General features: G+C 36.2%; 2 protein-coding genes across 4 annotated transcripts in view; one reads left to right on the forward strand and one right to left on the reverse strand.

Moving 5' to 3' along the window:
* The window catches only part of LOC109099275 (collagen alpha-5(IV) chain-like), a 43,422-nt gene extending 31,337 nt beyond the window's left edge, over positions 1-12,085 (reverse strand). For all 3 annotated transcript variants that reach the window (XM_042728310.1, XM_042728309.1, XM_042728308.1), the window contains exon 1: positions 11,809-12,085. In XM_042728310.1, the coding sequence (XP_042584244.1) occupies positions 11,809-11,886 (78 nt within the window). In that variant the 5' untranslated portion in view covers positions 11,887-12,085. The remainder of the gene's footprint in view (positions 1-11,808) is intronic.
* Positions 12,086-12,744: 659 nt separating this feature from the next.
* Positions 12,745-19,453, forward strand: part of col4a6 (collagen, type IV, alpha 6) — a 254,616-nt gene continuing 247,907 nt past the window's right edge. The window contains 3 exon segments of the mRNA XM_042728318.1: positions 12,745-12,901; positions 13,040-13,167; positions 13,315-13,357. Coding sequence (XP_042584252.1) covers positions 13,157-13,167; positions 13,315-13,357 — 54 coding nt within the window. The 5' untranslated portion in view covers positions 12,745-12,901; positions 13,040-13,156.

The following is a 19,453-nucleotide window of genomic DNA, read 5'->3' on the forward strand; positions in this document are numbered from 1 at the left end:
TTTGCTATCATTTTGGTAACACATTTGTTCCTAAATGATATGAGTACACACACACACACACACACACACACAAACACACACTCAGACAAAAGAAAAACCTTAGCATAATGCAATAATTCTCAATTCTCACAAAAGTTTGGGGTTGACTTTTTTTTTTTTTTTTTTAAAGAAGTCTCTTGAAATATAGTTAAAATAGTAATATGGTGAAATATTGTTACAAGTGAAAATTATTGTTTTCAATTTTAATATATTTTTAAATGGTAAAAGTAGCTTAATTAGCTTAATGCATCCTTGCTGAAAAGTATTCATTGATCTAAAAAAAATATACTGACCCTAAACTATCGAATGGTAGTACATCAAACATGAGCCAACAATAGTTGCTAGTAAGTGTGGAAAAGTAGAGGAAAGGTTTTTTGGTAATAGATTTTAATGGTGGAGTTGACAAATGTTTTTGGATGTTTAGACTCCAGAGGGCAGAGTTTAGATCTACAGAAAGATCAGATACAGACAAGCTATGCTCTCCGAGTCTATGGACAGATAGGGGGATGAATAGGGCCACCCTGTGGAGAACATTAAGCAGTGCAACAATTCGTCCTCAAAGGGAATGAGCAGATTCCAGTCTAGGGCTCTGTGGATTAACTGACCCCTAGTGAAAGATGGCCTGAGGGCAAATGAATGCTGGGAGCAGACAGAACAAAGTGGCAGTAGACCACAAGTAATGCCCAATCAAACACACATATACAAACACATGATCATAATCACGCACAAGCTTGCAGTGGAATGTTTCGGCCATTTACACTAATTTAATCAGAAATATTTAAAACTGGCAGGATCATCTATGAAAAATCTTTTACATTGTTATTGTTTTAAGCTGAGGTGCATAATAGAGTCTGTATCAGCTTGCAGCAGCACAAAGTGTTAGCCTAATGATAGGAAAAAACACTTCTCATAAAGCTGAACAGAAACACACCGAAAAGCTATTTTTCTCCAGGCACCATTCAGCAATAACAGTAAGAATAACATATTTCACTGCATTCCTTTTCCACAGTCACTGTTGGATTTCATGACATCAAATGTCCCTGGGATGAGAAAACAGAAAAAATATCCCCAGAGAATCTCTTCTTTAACATGTTTTTAGGCTACAACTCTTTTGAATCTAGTGAACCAGAAAGCACCTCCTTCAGATGTCCCGCAATGGTCCTTCCCAGGAATTCTTTTATTCCTATTCCTGTGGTCCAAGAAAAGAATGACCTTTGACCTCTACCAATTAACCAGCTAAGGCCGAGTGGCAAATGTTTACTAATGACAACAAACTCAGTACATCAGGGGGTGGGTCAAATGTTTACTAAGGTAATGCCAGAAAATAATCATATTGCACTGGTGATCTCTTTAAACTCCTTTAGAGTTGTACTCAGAAAATGACAACAAACTCAGTATGTCCCTCAATCACTTTGAGGAGCTTTTCCAAGGGGATATCCACAGAGGTATAAGTTACAGATAAACCAATGTTTGGTTTGAGAAGTATTTTAACAGATATTCACATTTTCATTCTCAGTCTAGTATTGCTCATTTAATATTCACTACTGTTCAAATGTTTGGACTCAATTTTTACAAAAAAATGTTTGATATATTATATATATAGAAATATTAAGCAGCACAACTGTTTTTTAACATTGATAAAAATAAGAAATGTTTTGAGCACCAAATGAAATAATTAAATTAAACTACATTATTATATTATAGGATTATTCCAGAAACATTATATACTAATTACTATTAATAATATTAATATTAACTCCTGTAGAATTATTATTAATGGTTTTATTATTATTATTAGACAACAAAAATAAAACAATAATTGAGAATCAGTCATATCAGTTACTTAACAGCTATTGGTATCTGCCATAAAAACACTTAGGCCTATCTCATCAAGGAAGAACCCCATATCTTATATAACGCTGCACACAAATGGCACACTATGACAGATAATAATGTTTCTGAGGTAGATCCGACAGCTATAGGATTCATCACAAAAGAGTGCTAAAATGGTGAAATCAGGTCAGTGATGCATGGTTGCTGCATTGTGCGTACCTTCTGTGGTGGACTAGGTTCAAAACAGTACACACACAAGTGCTCCTGATAAGGAGGATAAAGACATCTCCCACACACACTGACAGAGAGACTGTGGGACAGTGAGGTTCTTAGATAGCAGGGGAGGCTTTTAAATCAACACCGAATCTGGGATTCATCAAACAAATAAAGTTTGGTTACTGAATTCAAAGTGAGAAGGTTTGACATTAATAAGCATCTATGCAGCGTTTGTGTCTAAAACACATTTTACTGAAATCATACATTAACAATGCCTGACTTTCTATGAATTGCTGGACATGTGTGTCCACATGACTGACTGAACAGATAAAGCTCTTTATCAAATTTCCAAAACACAAATTTCCCAAAAGAAAGAGAAATTGGCAGTAAAATGTCTGAGAAGGCACAATATTTACAAACTAATCTCTACTTGCTTAAAACTCAACTATGTCAACATGTCCAGGTGCACCGAAAGTAATTTGGTACAAAGAGCATTCTCTCTAAATATTTGCAGATCAGCATTGAACAGTTTATGCTACAGCAGCTGGGCTCATGAACCGCTAGAGGAGGCTACAAAGGGGGTTGCTGTATATAACTGTAAAAGTCAATGGTTATAGACTGCTATATAGCCTAAATAACTCCTCTTATGGAATCAGCTTTCATTTGTAATATCAGAGTAACAGTGAAAAGAAAAACTAAAATTACAGTGACGTTCGCAAAGCGGGGATCACAGCATAGACGTGGACTGGCACTCCAGTGACTGTAAGACAAGATCTGACCTGAACTATAATCTGGGGATCTAATTCTATCCCTAACAGAGCGTGTTCAGACCTGCATGCCATACCCAGCTTGCATATGAATCTCAAACTGCAGGGCTCAAATGAATTAAGTCTTGAAGCACTTTTGTCATATAGCAGTTTGTTTAAGCACTGCAATAGCTGAAGCTTTTGGAAAACCTTTTTATTTAAAAGAGGATATTTTGAACACATCACATATAATACTGTGTTTTGCTTAAATGTTTTTTTTTTCTCCCTTTGACAAAGTCTTTAAAAAATCCTGTGTTGTCACAAGGCAAGAGGAGGATAGATGATAAAATGCCACAGATGCCAGAGCATTGTTGGAAAGCATTGCCATGCCAAGGAAAAAAAAGACAACATTTCACAGGAAATTTGTATATTTATTTAAAAAAATGAATGACTTGCTTGCAAATATCCACATAAATAAAATATATCATTAAAAAACAATGCCGCTTCATAATTCATAAATTTAATTTATTTCTTCTTCTTCTTTTTTTTTTTTTTTTGCTAAGCTAAACAGCTATGTTTTTGAGATCTAAAGCATCATCTAAATTTACTGTTTACTGGAAACAGAGCAAACATTTGCCGCTCTTCACGTGCACATCCTCACAGTGAAACACGGCTGCACAGAGTTACACAGGAGAGCCACTACTGCCTCCGTTCACCACTAATAGCAGAAGCAGATGGGAGTGAAAAAGAGGTTAAGAAAATGGGGAGCTGAAGATCACCCAAAAGTTGAAAAGCAAGGATGTGTATGACATGAAAAGTAAATATGTTTGCTGTTTAGGGAAGGGGCACATGATTCTAGCTCTCTAAAGCTGTAAAACTGACACGTTGAAACAAGATCTATTATCGCTCATTGTTGAAAAAGACATTGAAGAAACATACACACACATCTCTATCTGACAAAAGCTATATAATTACAACCTGGTTTTAAAGCAGGCTAGACACAGCTAGACAGTAGCATATTACAATGTCTGTCTCACACAGACTGTCTCACTCTCATCTCAATAGCCTGGATGGAATGCTTTTTCACTTTTACAATAACACTGGAGCTAATTTAGATTTCCATAGTGTGTCAGGGGAATGAATGGCTCCCTCCTTAAGGTCTTTGATTACATTAAAGGTCAACTTCAGTGTGATGATACTGTAATTCCAATGCAGTGTGTAAAATATGAATAAAAACCCATGACAACCTATACTTACAGTTTTTCTAGGTGGCTTTGGTGCATTTCTCAGATCAGAAATTAAATTCTCAAAACTACTTGTAAATAAATGGATATACTGTATGGCATCTTGACTATCAAGGACGTTACAATCTGATAGCACTGATATGTTCATTGACATATGCTTTTGAGAGATGAACTACAGATTTTGAGCAAGTTATAGGCTTTTGAAGGTAATTCATTGTGCGGTGCTATTTGTACGAACTGTTTTGAGAAATGCACATACTTCTTTGCAAATATTAAGGACGATTTGAGAAATACACTAAAGTGACTGAGAAAAACTGTAAGACATGTATACTTGTATTTAGAAAGTTGCATTAAGTTGATCACAAATGACAGTTAAGACATTTATAATGTTGAAAAAAAAATGCTGTTCTTTTGAAATTTCTATCCATCAAAGAAGCCTGAAAAATGTATCATATTTTTTACAAAAATACTGTCAACACTGATTTGTTTTCAACATTGATAGATAAATAGATAGATAGATAGATAGACAGACAGATAGATAGATAGATTTTATTTTTATGTCCTATGAAGGTTATGGGGTAAGCACACGTTTGAGACATAGCACTGAAGAACCAGAAATCCCTTCATCTACTGATAATGCAGTTCAGACAAAGTTTTACAGTATAAGATGACAGATAAAGAGGAAGGAGACATCTAGATCAAGGTCAATCCTTGAGTTTCCATTCATTTCCTTCCTTTCAAAACAGAACAGTTCTAGATCAAAATGTTCCCATTACTTCTCTCATATCTCGTTCTCATCACAACTACATTAATGAAACCATTATGAAATACATTGTTAAAACAAAAAGTGCCAGAGAGACCGAAACAACAAAAGAGATAACATAAAAAGAGCTGCTGATTACACCAGTAGTCAGTGTAATGTTAGCACATATGCACATAGACAGCCTGTTTTTTTGGTCTTAAGCTAGGGCTAAAGTGTATCTCTGAAGATATTTTTGCTACCTATACAGTACATTCCTATAGATAAAGACAAGTCCAATCAAGACTGTCCTGTTTTTTTCTTCTTCTGGAAACGTGCTAGTTATTAAACTTGGATATGATTAATGTGCCTATTGCCCACTTAAGTAATCATGTCATTCAGCTCAACTCTACCAACATGTATTTGTAGTTTACACAAGCAGGCGTCAACACTGCTATCAAATCCATCAGGACCATACCAACTCTCCTGTCTGCTCCACGCTTCCCGTTTGTACTTCACTACTAGTCTTTGAACACTAAATCTGACATCCCTTATGTTTTTAATGTCTTTGATTTGCACTCCACATGCCCAAATGTAGCAGAGCAGACACGCTCAAACACTTCCAGGCAAAATATATTTGCAAAAAGAATGATATACACGTACTGTAAATGTGGACTTTATTCTGCTAAAGGAGGAATGCAGGATAGTGCCCTGAATGCTGGGCACTGGGAGTTGGCACATGTTCAAGAGGTTCAAACCACAGGTATGGGCTTGAGCAGGTTTTCTCCTTCAAACATGGCTGATGTCACTATGATGGGGCAGGTATACATCAGGGGCTGTATTCTCAAAACATCTTAAGGCTAAAAGATTTAGGAGAAACTCTTACAAATAATGGACATGTCAATGTAAATTTTAAGGCTCAAATGTTAGGACTTAAGCATTTAATGCTAAAATCAGCTCCTAAATCTGTGAAAAGTTATGGGTAGACAAGAGGACTCCTACGTCACTAAGACCAAATCACAAACCATCCTAAAACGGCTGTTGCCAGCAATCTGCCTCAGAACATAAATATTTTAGTAACATTTTACGATAATTTCCCCTTAATTGAATTGTGTACTTTTTTCATGCACAAGTTAGGCAGTAAGTAAACCACAATGAGCCGTTATAGCGTATTCCACACTCAAGTGCACAAATGAAGTTTGCTGAAAGCACTGACAAAGTAATGACTATGAATGTTTTATTAAAAAAAATATAGCATGGAGACATTTTAATTATCTGTGAATAAAATAGTGTTCTCTGAGTCAGAGTCTGCTGTGAAGATCAAGTTGACAATGCTGCCATCTCCACAGTACAGTGACGTACCTTTAGAGAGAAATGCACCTTTACATATGCATCTTTGAATTAGTTTGTTTGTAACTAGACATTTCTAGTTTTCTATAGACATATTGTTCATGCCTGTGTGGAAAGTATCCTATAGGCTGAGATTTTGTGAATGCTATTTTTTTTGCTGAATTCCTAGTGCTAAGATAAAATGTTTTGTGAATACGGTCCCCAGCATAAACAGTACTGCACGTGTCTGCCTATCAAACAGAGAAAATGATAATGAAGGTGATGTCTGGAGCAACAATAGATGTTCTCTTGCTCCCATTCAAACTCTGACGAAACATGTCTCAGTCTCAGACTAAGATGAGAAGATATCTAAAGCAGACAGACCTTCATACTGTCCAGGTAACTTCTCTCTCACCGTTCTTTCACAGTTTGATGACCTCTCCATCACTTAAACAAACACAGAGTGCATGCATGTGTTTGTATGTGTGGTGTAAATTAGCCACCCGCTGAAAAAGTTGCTGTTTGCCAGTTTATTTAGGGTTTAGCACTGTAGAGGGTGAGGCAGTGGGGGAAATAGAGATTGGGTGTGAGAGGAGGATCACTGTCCAGCTAATCCTAAATGGTAATTGCATCTCTTTCACACCACATTGTAAGTATTAGCACCCCAACAGTACACATTTTAATATGTTTAACAAATTATTAAGTCTGAGTGAAACTGAACTTTTAAAATGCATGTAAATTTCCTTAACGTTTTAAAATGTGGTCAGATTTGCCAAGATATCAAAGTATCTTCCAAACTTAAATTATCTGAGACATATGCATACTATGCAACAACCATTTACTCATTTTCGTCTGTTTTATTTCTCCTCAAAACATTTTGGAGGAACATCTGAGAAGTCATATTAAACAATGACTCAGAACTGCACTGTAAAAAATAAGTGTCATTTTAACTGTACAATTTTGTAAAAACGCTACAAAAAAAAAGTGTTAATAGGTTTAACAGTAAGTTCCTGTACTATATACAGGGAAAAACTGTAAAAGATCTAACCAGACATTTCATGTAATTTTACAGTAAAATGCTGTTAATTTTACAGTTTTTTAGAAATAAAAAAAGAACAAATCAATGTATAATTTACAGTCAAAAACTGTAAACTGATATTCCCAGAATTCACTGTGTGACGCTCCACATTTGAAAGTATTTTGTTTAAATAATCATGTTTTTTAATAGTTTTTTGTTATCAGTTGTACATTTGGGCTTTATGTTACATCTTCTGCTGTTTAATGAAAGTTTATTGAATTGTTTAAGTATCGTGTGTCACCATGATGGTGTTTTGTGTTTGCATGAATGACTTTGTGCACCTTCTATATATTAATATAAACTTTTGCTTGTGGTGAAGCTACTTGTGATGAACTTCGATTCGTCATGTGGCTTTCTCTTTTACCACCTGCATTATTATGGTGGTTGTCAGTATGTTAAAGGTACAAAACAGATTTTAATAGCAGTGTGCGTTGTTGAATTTACTGGTTTACATTAAAAATTGTCTTGTTTGTAAATAACAGTTTTATACTGTAAAATTTACAGTTTTTTTGGCCGTAATTGTGTTTACAGTTTTTCTGTATTTTTTACAAAAATATTCTGGCAACCACAGCTGCCAAAATTATTTTGTAAAAACTACAGACTTTTTTTTACAGTGTATTTTTTACAAAAGTATTCTGGCAACCACAGCTGCCAAAATTATTTTGTAAAAACTACAGACTTTTTTTTACAGTGTGTATAATGACATGTTGAAGCGTATTAAAGAGCCTTTGACTCATGAGGGCATGAAGTTCAGCATAAACACACTCCAGGTGACTCAGAATGTCTCTTCACAGTCTTGATATTAGTCTCTTAAAGAGATAATTCACCCAAAAATGAAAATTCTACTGTTAATTAACTCAAGAACCCCTTCAAAAGAATGATTTGTTTGCGAACTCTGCACCGTTTGCCTGAAGCTATAGATTACAGGTAATAATATTGTAAATAATGTTCAGTTTCTTACACAGACCAATCGCTTCACCTCAACCGCAGCCGCAGCCACTGAATTTGATTTTAAGCATCACCAAGGCCCACAGTTTTAGTTAAAAAATCTTTTTTACTGTTCAACTGAAAGAAAAAAGTCACCATCATCTTGAACGGCCTGAGGGTGAGTAAATTAACAGCAATTTTTTAACTCATGGAACTAGATGAGTTAAAAAGTCCTTTAACTCATGGAACTAGAAATCCAATTCTAGAAAACTAGACAGTTTTCCAGTGTGAGCTGTAATAGAGAGCATTGTAAGCACTTGTGGGCCTGTTTGAAATAAGTTTCTTGCATGGCTGCCTGTGCACATCTCATGACCCTCTCTCTCTCCTGCATGTGAGATAAGACTGGAATTTGCTTTTCCTCCAGGTGAGACAGAGATTTCATGAGCTGCCAACCCCCACCTTGGTCCCCATATTCTGGCATGAGACTGCAGCGAAACCTGGGCACTCAGGGTAGATATCTCTGCACTGAATGGATGTTATGGCTGTGAACACAGATTACTGATGTTTGGGTTGACTTCATGGGTGTGGGTTTGTTTGTTTTTTGAGAGAGCTGAGGTGCTTCATCATTTGTGACTCTAGGGGTATTGGTGGATTCTATTACACAAACACACAGACATGTGCAAAGGCACACCAACATGTATGTGCATTACCATATTATGTATATACAAGCAGATATGTACACATCCCAGCATGTAAGTGTGCTCATATCTGCACTCACACACACACATATCTGAAGCAGAACAGGTACAGACGCCACACACACACCCATACATGTTCATACACCTTGACCTGCACAGTGTATGGAGTCCCTCAAGTATGAAACTTTCAAAGCAGACCCCTATGGTTCAAGTTACCAGCAAACTCTCTGACCTGGTAACTCCAGGTTCTGGCATCTCCAGAAGAATAAAAACCTAAAATATCATAGATAATTACAATTTTAGTTTGTAAAAAAAAAAAAAAAAAAAAAAAAAAAAAAAAAAAAATATATATATATATATATATATATATGTATATATATATATATATATATATATATATATATATATATATATATATATATATATACACACACACACACACACACACTGTATATTACTGAAAAGGGACATTTTTGTCTTCAACTACCATTAAAATACACTTTGTCATATGATGCTAGATTTCACCACTAGGCGGCAGGTACTGAAAGACAGAAGGGTGGGAATTGTGACCAGAAATTCCATTCTGCTTTGAGTTAAAAGGCTTTGACATTTTAAAAATAGGAGAAAATCTGTTCTTTCACACTGTATTGGCTCCTCAAAAGGACATCTCTTGGTTAGATTGAGCGGCATCTACCAGGAGCATTTCTAGCCTTTCCTCAGCACTGGTGCATAGCCCCCCCCCCCAACACCAAGTTTCCCTATATTTTGATACTTTTTTTGATAATGTTATGGATAAATGGATATAAACTGTCTTCACAAGCTGCACCTGCAATAAAGAGCTGCTTCACTGTTGACAAACGATAGAAGACATTTTCAAGTTTTGTTACAGTGGATTAATTATCCACCTCATCCAGCGCTCTTTTTGTTTTATGACTTATAAAGTATTCTGTTATAATGTGAGAAACAGCTACAAACGTTTCTATGCCAGAGTGAACTGTCTAAATGAATTAATCTGAGTTAATGAATGAATTAAAAGATTTCAGACTTTTTTTTTTTTTTTTTTTTTTTTACAAAACTAGACCAATTACATCAATATTTACTAAATCACAAATCTGGCATCGCTATTTCTGGTTCTAAACAGACACATGACATGATTATAATAGTTTACTGTCTTGGAAACAGTGCTGGGTCTTGCTATGGCCCTGGTGTCCATCATGTTTCTAAACTAATTTGTCTTATTATTAACTATATCGTGAACAATGTCAGATTTACTAACTGTATCTTTGAAAAGAATCATTGAGCACAAGCCAAAGCAAGAAACTCTAGCCTCAAGGATATATCTATTTGTGTCACATTATAAAACAAACGTTTCAAATTTGGAATTATCCTAAATAATCAGCGTCTCCTTGATAATTCACAGACACTGTCTCCTTGATAATTCACATCAGACAAACACAGAGACATAATGGACTGGGGAGGTGGTACGTATAAACTGGAATTTTTTTTGAAGGACTTGAGGGGTTAAGAGGTTGTGTGAACAATAGGCTGTGGTTAGATTCACTTATTGAATAGACCTGAGGGTCGTGCAGTCTTGGTCTCGGGGGATGGGTGGCACAATATGTCTACATGCCTGTCCTGATGGCTAGCAAACTCCTCCCTCTATGAATGACAGATGCCACCTTTCACCTTGTAAACTGAGAAACAGAAATTGGGCGGAACCTTAGGAGTAAAATGAAAGAGCTCCAGAATTCTTATTGAGAATCAGAACAATTCAACAGCCAATCATTGGGAAGGGAAGTGCAAACTACATTTTGCCTGTTGGGATTGGCGCACAACAATGCCCTTTGGGAAATGTAGGAACATGATGTGTTTTGTTGTAAGGTCACCACATGTGCTCACTGTCCCTGCTGTATATGTACCCCTAGGACAGGTCCCTCCCTAAACATGTCCTTACCTGTCTGCCTTCCACTACTGCCTACTCTGACAGCGGGACAATGAATCGGCCACATAGCGAAGCCATATCTTTGTATTTGCGACAATGTATCCAATCAGGTCCAAAAATACAGGCATGCAAAGCATGTCAGATTGACCAGGATCACTCAGGATGGTGTAGTGGCTAACAATACAGCAAAATTGTACACAATGAATGTGTTCATATGGAAATTGAGAACAATTATTCCTTATTATTTTACATCAAGTTTGTGATGAGTAAATAACTGCCTTTTAATTTGGCAATAATGTCACATGCACTGTAATGTGCAAATACAAATACAGTCAGTAATCCGATTGCAACCCATTCGCTTATGCCAGTAACATTTGTGCAACAAATTGTTGGTGCAGATTAGAAACCACTGCTAAGAAAAGATATTTAACATGACCACTGTGAGGTTAATCAGTATGCAAAATTATGAGCATGAAATTGACTACATGTGTACTTATGAAAAAAAAAATACTGATAATAAATACACAGGTAAAAAAATAAATAAATAATCAAACACAACAACAAAAATAAAAACAGACAGATAGCCTATAATATTGACAAAAGTAACCAGAAAGTTAGAAAATTTACAATTATTATTAAATTATATCTTAAATAAAGTTGCTGTTGTATATCCAACATCAATAATACATTTTAAAAGAACATCCTTCATGTTTCTAAATGCAGTTGGGACTATTAAAATACTATGAGCATATCTTTGCACTTGCACATAATAAAGTGGAGGCAATCAAATATAACGGATTGTATTTTAACGATTGCACAAGAATATCTCATGTTTGAAGTCACTTAGAAGTTTCGCACATGTTCTTAGCGATCTCAAGGAAACCAATACTTTCGTGTTATAAAGTAACCTGTGTTTATAAACTTTAACTAAAGCGTGTGTGATTGATCCAAAGCAATGGCACCAGTTGTTTCACTTTAAGATGTAACTAAAAGATGTAACAAACAATGATTACTTACCGCAGACTCCGATTTGCGCACCTCTGTACTTAAAGTGAGAAACACCAGTAACACCGAGCCGAGACCCTGTAAGTTCATACTGATTTTCAAAGAATCTGCCCTCTTAACATTGACAGTTAAACCTATGAACACTTATTGACCTTATCATATTCCTCCGTTAAGCTAACTGCAGAACCAGCACGTTTTTTCAAAAGTTACAGAGGAATTCTTGTGAAGTCTCAAGGCTGTCCAGTGCTGGCGCGCTCGCAATAATGTAACCGTCACTTTACTGAATCCCCCTTAACCTGCTCACGCACTACTTCAAATATCCCTCCGCCAAAAAACATTCTAGATCCCCACAAACTTTAAGCTTTGAAGTCATGGGAGGATGAAAAGTTACATTTAAACGTCTTTTGGGGCTTTTTTGTTGGATAAATCATTAATAAAAGCCATTTTAATCACTGTTTCTTTCTTTTGATTTTATAAGAGGATTTGTTAGCGATGTCGAGGCGGAGGACGCATCACAGACAAATATTAAAATTAAAATAACTGTATAGCCCATTTGTATTCATTTTTTATACAATGACCAATCAAAAGGATGTAGCTATATATGCTAGCACAGAAAGGCTATATTATTTAAAGTTACATTTTTTTTTTGCCTAATAGCCTGAATTTGTTGCAGTTCCAGTTGCTGAAATAAATCGAGATAGACTACATAGTTAGGCTTACATGTTCTCTTCTGCTATTTTAAAGTTAAAATGAGTAATTTTGCAGACTATTACTGATTATTAATATTGAGTTAGACATGCATTAATCTGTATGGAGTTAACTGATCCAACTCTGATCAGTTGATGTGTTCGTGTAATTTTCATTATGTTTTATTATGTCCAGTCGTGTTTGAGATATAGGCTGCATTACTGATATTTTAGCTTACATGAGTGGCACACTGTTTACTGATAAGTTTGTGGTTGTTATCGCTGTTTGTTTGGAGGCAAAAGCGTGAGGCGCGGGTGATTGACGGGTGGAAATCCCGCCCTCTTCTCAGAGCACAGCACTTGCAGCGGTGCGTGAATCGACTGCCGCGAGGAAAGCGTTTCCAACGCAGAACTTTCTTGTGAGTGAACTTCTCTTATTCTCAGAGGACACACAGAAGCAAACCTTCATAAAATACTTAGTGCATGTGCAAAATTATATTTTCATCTCTCGTTTAATTGTTTATATTTATCCTTATCTCACTTCTTGCCCTTCGAAGTGGACGAACTGGTCACCGGATTCTCAAATGAACAGGTTTGAAGCCATTAACAGAGGCTTACCGTGAAGACGCCGAGGATAGCCCACGTTACCTGCGTTTCCCTCAAAGCTTTGAAAAATGAAGCTTTGGTAAGTACATTTATATCTAGAGATGTCATTTTATTACGCTTGGTTACAAATTCAGATTAAATAGTGAACTGTCAGTGTTAGTCACCGAGTTGAAGCGTTTTATTTTTTTAGAGCACATATGATGGTTTTGTTCATCTCCCTTCACAGGAGTTTTGTGTTACCAGTTTTGTATGCAGTGTCTACTCAAGGGGTAAGTCTTCTATCATTATTAAAACGCTTAACAGTACTTCCCCTTGTACTGGTACTGGTACTGCTGGATCATTTTGATACTCTAAGTTGTTCTTAGTAATATACATTTGGCTCATCATGTTTGGGTTAACTTTTGCAAACACATTTGAATGTTTTTTATAAGACACAATCACTTGACAAATTAGAATCTATGAAGTTTTGTGTAAACTATTTGTGGGCCTTTTAAATGGCTAGTTACTGTTAACAAATCATTCGTTTTTCAGTGTAATTTCTTGTTTGATGATTTGTGAAGTTTCTCAGTCCTCTCATCACCCAACTGACAAAACACTCCTCCTTCTAATTAATATGCAAAGTACCGTTTCTCTGCCACACCCATTTATCCTGTTACTACCATATTGACACTCAGTATTCTAAGTAAATAAACTAAATATATGATCATGCAAGAATTTGCCTGCAGATTTAGTATGCATAAATTATGGTCCTTTTATCATCTTTGGCTCATTTCTAAGTGATTATAACAGTATACCTTTTGAAATCTTTTTTTAAAAGTCATTAGAGACAAATCTTTACAGATTAGTAGAGTCATTAAATTGTTCTAATTGGTGGAAAAAAATTGGAGGTATTAAGGTGCAGGTTTAATTACATATAAGGTTAGTGTGAATCCTTATAGAGGTGAATTATAAAAAGTTGTCTCTTGAGGCTTTATCTGAAAGTAAGTTGTGATTTAACTATTCTGGGCTGCGTTTCCCAAAAGCATCGTAAGCCTAAGTAGATAACACACATACACCATCAAATGAACTTCATCTATTATGAACTCAAGCTTACAATGCTTTTGGGAAACGCAGCCCTGGATGCCTGTAGAAGTTAAGGAGTGGCCCTGGGTGTGGGAAATAGAAAGAGAGTCTTGTATATAATTCTAGCAGTTAATGGGAGCAATTATAGAGATCAAGACATTAAAGAATATATAGAGGTTAAACACTTATCGAGTGGCAGCATTTTGGATGGGCTCAAACTGACGTGAGAGTAATGCAGGTGGGATGGTGAGTAGTTGCTTGCAGTTTAGTCTAGCCATGAAATAATTAGAGCCTGCAGTAACAAACAGCTTAGCAGAGTAGTAATTAATGGAGGGCTGGATTTTCCTCTAGTTCCTTGTGTAGCATGAAGCACTCATGTTTTGCTTCAATATGGTCTACAATGGTAAGTGTGTCAGCTAGGAGTCCTGTCACCACACTTTAAATGTAGATCTGTTGGAATTATCACCTATAGAATATGTGCCTTGAAATGCTCCATTTTTTTTCCATAAAATAATTGAATAATCTTCATTTAAATTGCCTATTGTTTTATTGTCCATAGTAAAAGAACACTTCCCACTTCAAGCTCACACTCAAAAACTGATAAGGTGCCAATTCTTAATTCTGAATTTTGCATATCCCTGGTATGTAGTCATAAAATCAGACATAGAATCCAGTCACGTGGTCACAGGAGCTGCATTTGAAGTGCTAGTTAATACCAAGTGTAATCTCTATGAATGCACAGGCATTAAGTGTAAATGACGTGCAGTTGATTGTTGTCAGTACTCAGTACAATATATGCAGTACTTGAAGTGGAAAAAAGAAGTGTGGGTAATCTACCACCCCCCCCCCCCCCCCAAAAAAAAAAATTGTTTAAGAGCATTTTTAATATAAATAAACACCAGTTAAGCTGTGATACCAAACAGGACCACAGGGTGACGCCAAAAGACCACTAAACCTGCTGCCTTAACCTGACTGTACATGCTACTATACAGATCCATGCAGAATAACTAAACCACTGACCAGCGCATAATCTAAAACACCTTCAGCTGGCATTCATTATAAAACACTTGTGCTTTTAAGCCAAATACACACTGAAAAGAATAATTTACTACCATCTGGACCAGAGTCACTCTCTTCGCCATCTCTGATGAAATCATCCATGTTTTCTCTGCATAATCGCTGTTTTGAACTTATTTATTACTGTTACATTCCCTTACTGGATCCTTGAACTTTCCAGAAGTTTACAGGTTTCAAATGACCTCCTGGGTAGTGTGCTTTATAGTGTCATCATTTTTAATCACCCGGACACTGACACTTTGACTCAGTACCGGCAACATGTCAGAAGTGAATCTGTTTTTGTGCGAGTGACTTCAAGCACTGGGAATACTGAATCAATTTCTGTTACTGCGTATACTGAGTATATGAGAAACTGAAAATTTATATGACACAATTTAGTTTTTTTTTGTGGATGGAGAATAGTAAGGGGCCAAGAAGTGATCCCTGTGGGACACCAGTGATGTTGATGGGGACTTAAGAGAGTGGCCCTTACTACTTTGCATGACCTATTTTCCAATATCAGAGTAGATCTTAGACCAAGAAACAAGTTCAGATCTTAAAAAATATACGTCATTCACCCATGTTTAATAGATGTTTGGGAAGTAAAAGTCAACTAAGTGAATGTTTTTGGACAGTGACTCCGTTTTCTTTAAACAGCTCCTAATGTAGACTTTTTGGAGGTAGATGGAGCTTGTAGAGGGTCAGACCTCCAACATCATTCAGATAAGGTCAGCAAGAATGAGGAGAAAAGTTCTTAGGAGTTTTTGATTGGGTCAAGACAGAGGTCAGGGTCTTAGGTGAATGGTTTTACCATTCCTTTTTTTCCTACAGGCAAGAACAATCAAGCTTTATTGCAGTGTGCTGATATTTAACAGCAGTCTTAAGCGTCTACATGGATTTTAATGGGTTAATTGGCCCAAATTCTTTATCTGGATTATGATGAGCAGGGCAGTACAAGGAGCCAGGTATTAGTGAATTAGTGAAATAAAAGTAGGAGCATGTCTCAAGACTGTAGAGAAGACTTTAGAAAATGAAACTTAAAGTGTTACTGTCAGACTATATAAAAATGCACAGATCATTTGCTTTTAGTGTAATCTCTCAGTTATAAGAATTTGTGATGACAAAGCAAATGTTTTGTTGATGAAGTTCATTATTTGATCTTTTAAATATGGGTAATTTACAAATATTTCAAGCTAAATTCCATAAAAAATATGTCAAGAGTCAAGAAGAAACTGGTTGGAAGCACCAGATTAAAGATTTCATTGGGCCCTTTTAGAATAAAGTCTCACTCTTTGTGTTGCATGCCAGGAAAGATGTTTTAGAAAAATCTGAAGTTTGTGTATTTGATAATGCTACAATATAAATATGATATCTTAAGTATAGCAGTAGCAGTAAGTATAGGGTAGCAATTGAAATATTTATATAAGGATATCTTTTATTTTTATAAATATGCACAGATAAGCCATCATTCCTGGCAGTTCTTATCTGCAGATACTCAAAAGCATTGTTCTTGCAATGATTGTGTATTATATTCACTTTTCTTGATTAATAAAAATTAATCTAAATCATTTTGGCAAAACAGCCAATTATATCTCATAGCCTTTCTAAAACAGACTGAGTGTTTGTGATAGTATCCTGTCTTACTTAGTACTGGAAGAGGCTTTTTGATGTGCTCTATAGAACAACATGAAAGAAACCGCAGCGGAAATATTTGGATGAGAACTACCTCTCATACAAACACTATATGTGTGGAGAGAGAGAATGAGAGAGAGAGAGAGAGAGAGAGAGAGAGAGAGAGAGAGCGAGAGAGATAAAGTGGTTTATGCGTGTTAAAGTACTTTAGCTGAGGGGTTTTGTGCTTGAGCACTGTGCAGTTACATAGACCATTTCTAAGTATTGTATCTAAGCCAAAAGCAATGGATTCCAATAACAAGGTGCACATAGAGTAAGGGATCCTTTCCCTTTAAAATTCCATAAAGCGCAGAATAAAAAAAAATGGGGTAGTTTAGAATATTTAATGTAAAATCAGCTTTATTGTCACATCAAATAATTGCATACTTTAGGTGTGGGATAACAGTAGGGTTAATGATAGGTCAGTGTTAAGGAGGGGGAGGTGGATTGTAATGAAAAAAGACACTTTTTTTCATCTATATTATCATTCACCTCTCACAGTTTCACAAGGAACTGTTGTGCTTTTTGTGTGAATATTGTCTTAGTGCTATCACAGAAGACAGTTCATTCTTCCTTCACTATGAGAAATCCCTGGGCTGCCTGGTACAGCTTGTTGAGTTTTTTTTTTTTTTCTGCACTTTTCCTTGCTGCAGGTGTCACTTTCTAGAACATTCCTCCAGGTCAGACCGAGACACTTTGTGATTGCTTTGTGATTTGTTAGTGCCCCTCACCATTTGAACCTTCCCTGGGGTGCAAATTCTCTTGTCCCCTCCATCCATTTAAAAGCAGTAACACCAGGAGGTAATGTTTATGGCCCTTAAATTGATAGTAAGATAAATGGATAAGGTGGCTTCGTTTATTGTTCCCTACATGTTTCTCTCTTTGCCTCATCAGATTTGGTTTAGTTACTGTGCAGAAATTAGTTATATAATCTTAATAATCTTAATGTCAGTAAGAGCTTTACTCCTTACTTGGCCTGATTTTATTGTACAGAGGCTTATGGTTGTACATTTAGATCAGCACATTTTCACAGTGCCAAAATGCAGACAGTTTTACTGCTTTTTCTTCTTTCATGACGAAGGATAGCATCTGTATGTAGACCTGTGTATGTTTGTGGGACCACGTGTGTGGCCTGGCTTTTACTGCTTCACTCTTTCACATCTCCAGCAAGGCTCTTCATGCTGTTACAATCAATACAACATGAGTATAAATCACAGCATGCTACTGTGACATGTTCGGCTGCTAAGGATAATTTCATACAAGTTGTAAAGGCATGCTGATTGTCTCTTTCCCTCACCATTTCCCATAGCTCTACATGGCCTTTTTTTTTTTGGCTCATCATATGTTATTTCTTAACATATGATCTCTTTTTATCTTTATATCTTCTACCCTGATCTCCCTCTTTCTGTTGTATTTTCCTTCTTCTTGTTGAACCTTTCAAATCATGCAGCAAGTAGCTCTTCAAAAGTGTCAGTAATAAATTCCAGAGATTTGTGAGTTTAAAGTCTCGGAGGTGATGACAGATTTCTCCTACACAGCTGATTTAAGAGAGCGACTGGACTAAAGGCATGCCAGTGACATTTTTGTCTCTGCCTCGCCATCAACTTTACACATATGATAGAGCTCACCAAGATCCATGTTCACTCATGTTCAAAGCAAACAAAGGGTCGAAGGTTACACTACAGAACAGAGTGAGAGTGTGTGGAGAGAGCATCTTAACATTCTTTCCTTCACTCACGGGTTTCTGAAACACTGGAAAAGAAAGAAAAGAAAGGAAAGGACATAGGAATAATAAACAGAAAACTACTACTTTAGTGCATTGTTGTACATTTGTTACAGCATTCTGGGTAACTGCTAGTGCAACTTTAGTGCAATGTGGTTCAATACTGACAAACTAACAAAAAAATCTTAGAAATCATGTCTCACTTCTCTTCAACAAGCATAGATGGGACAGGAAATGTTTTCTGGGTGTAGATATTTGTTTAAACCTCTTCACCAAAGAGCAGTATTAGGCTGATGGTACATGGGGTTGCCCGGCAACATTGCCTTAGTGATTTTTGTTTAATTTTCAAGAATGAATGAATGAGAAATACAGAGAAAAGCATTTATAATGATGAGCAAATGCAGCTCTCACACTGAGAGCATGGAAAAACAGACAGATGAAAGATTGATGGATTGATGGAAGAAAATACAAATTCCCATCAGCGTTTAAGAGTTTTATTCTGTTTAAAGAGGGGCCCCTTTTATCGAAACATATAGGTAGGTTTATGTTTATTTTGTTTTAGTTCGTTACACGCCTTGTCTTACTCCATCTGCATGTCACTGTAGCCTTGAGCTGGATTTTCAAAATCTTTGCTTTGAAATGGATTTTTGCTATTTTCTTTCTGTTTTTCTTTCATTTGTTAATGGCTTTCTTTCAATTCCTTCATGTACCCCACCCTTCTCTGTCATCCGTGTAACCTTCAGAGTGAATTGGCACCCTCAGGGCAAAACCCCCAAGCACACTTTTATTCATCTACATGTTCACCATTGTTGTGAGCCTAATATAGACAAAAATAGAGGGGCACTATTTTTTC

The sequence above is a fragment of the Cyprinus carpio genome, chromosome B7, assembly GCF_018340385.1.
Source record: "Cyprinus carpio isolate SPL01 chromosome B7, ASM1834038v1, whole genome shotgun sequence".
Lineage (NCBI taxonomy): Eukaryota > Metazoa > Chordata > Actinopteri > Cypriniformes > Cyprinidae > Cyprinus > Cyprinus carpio.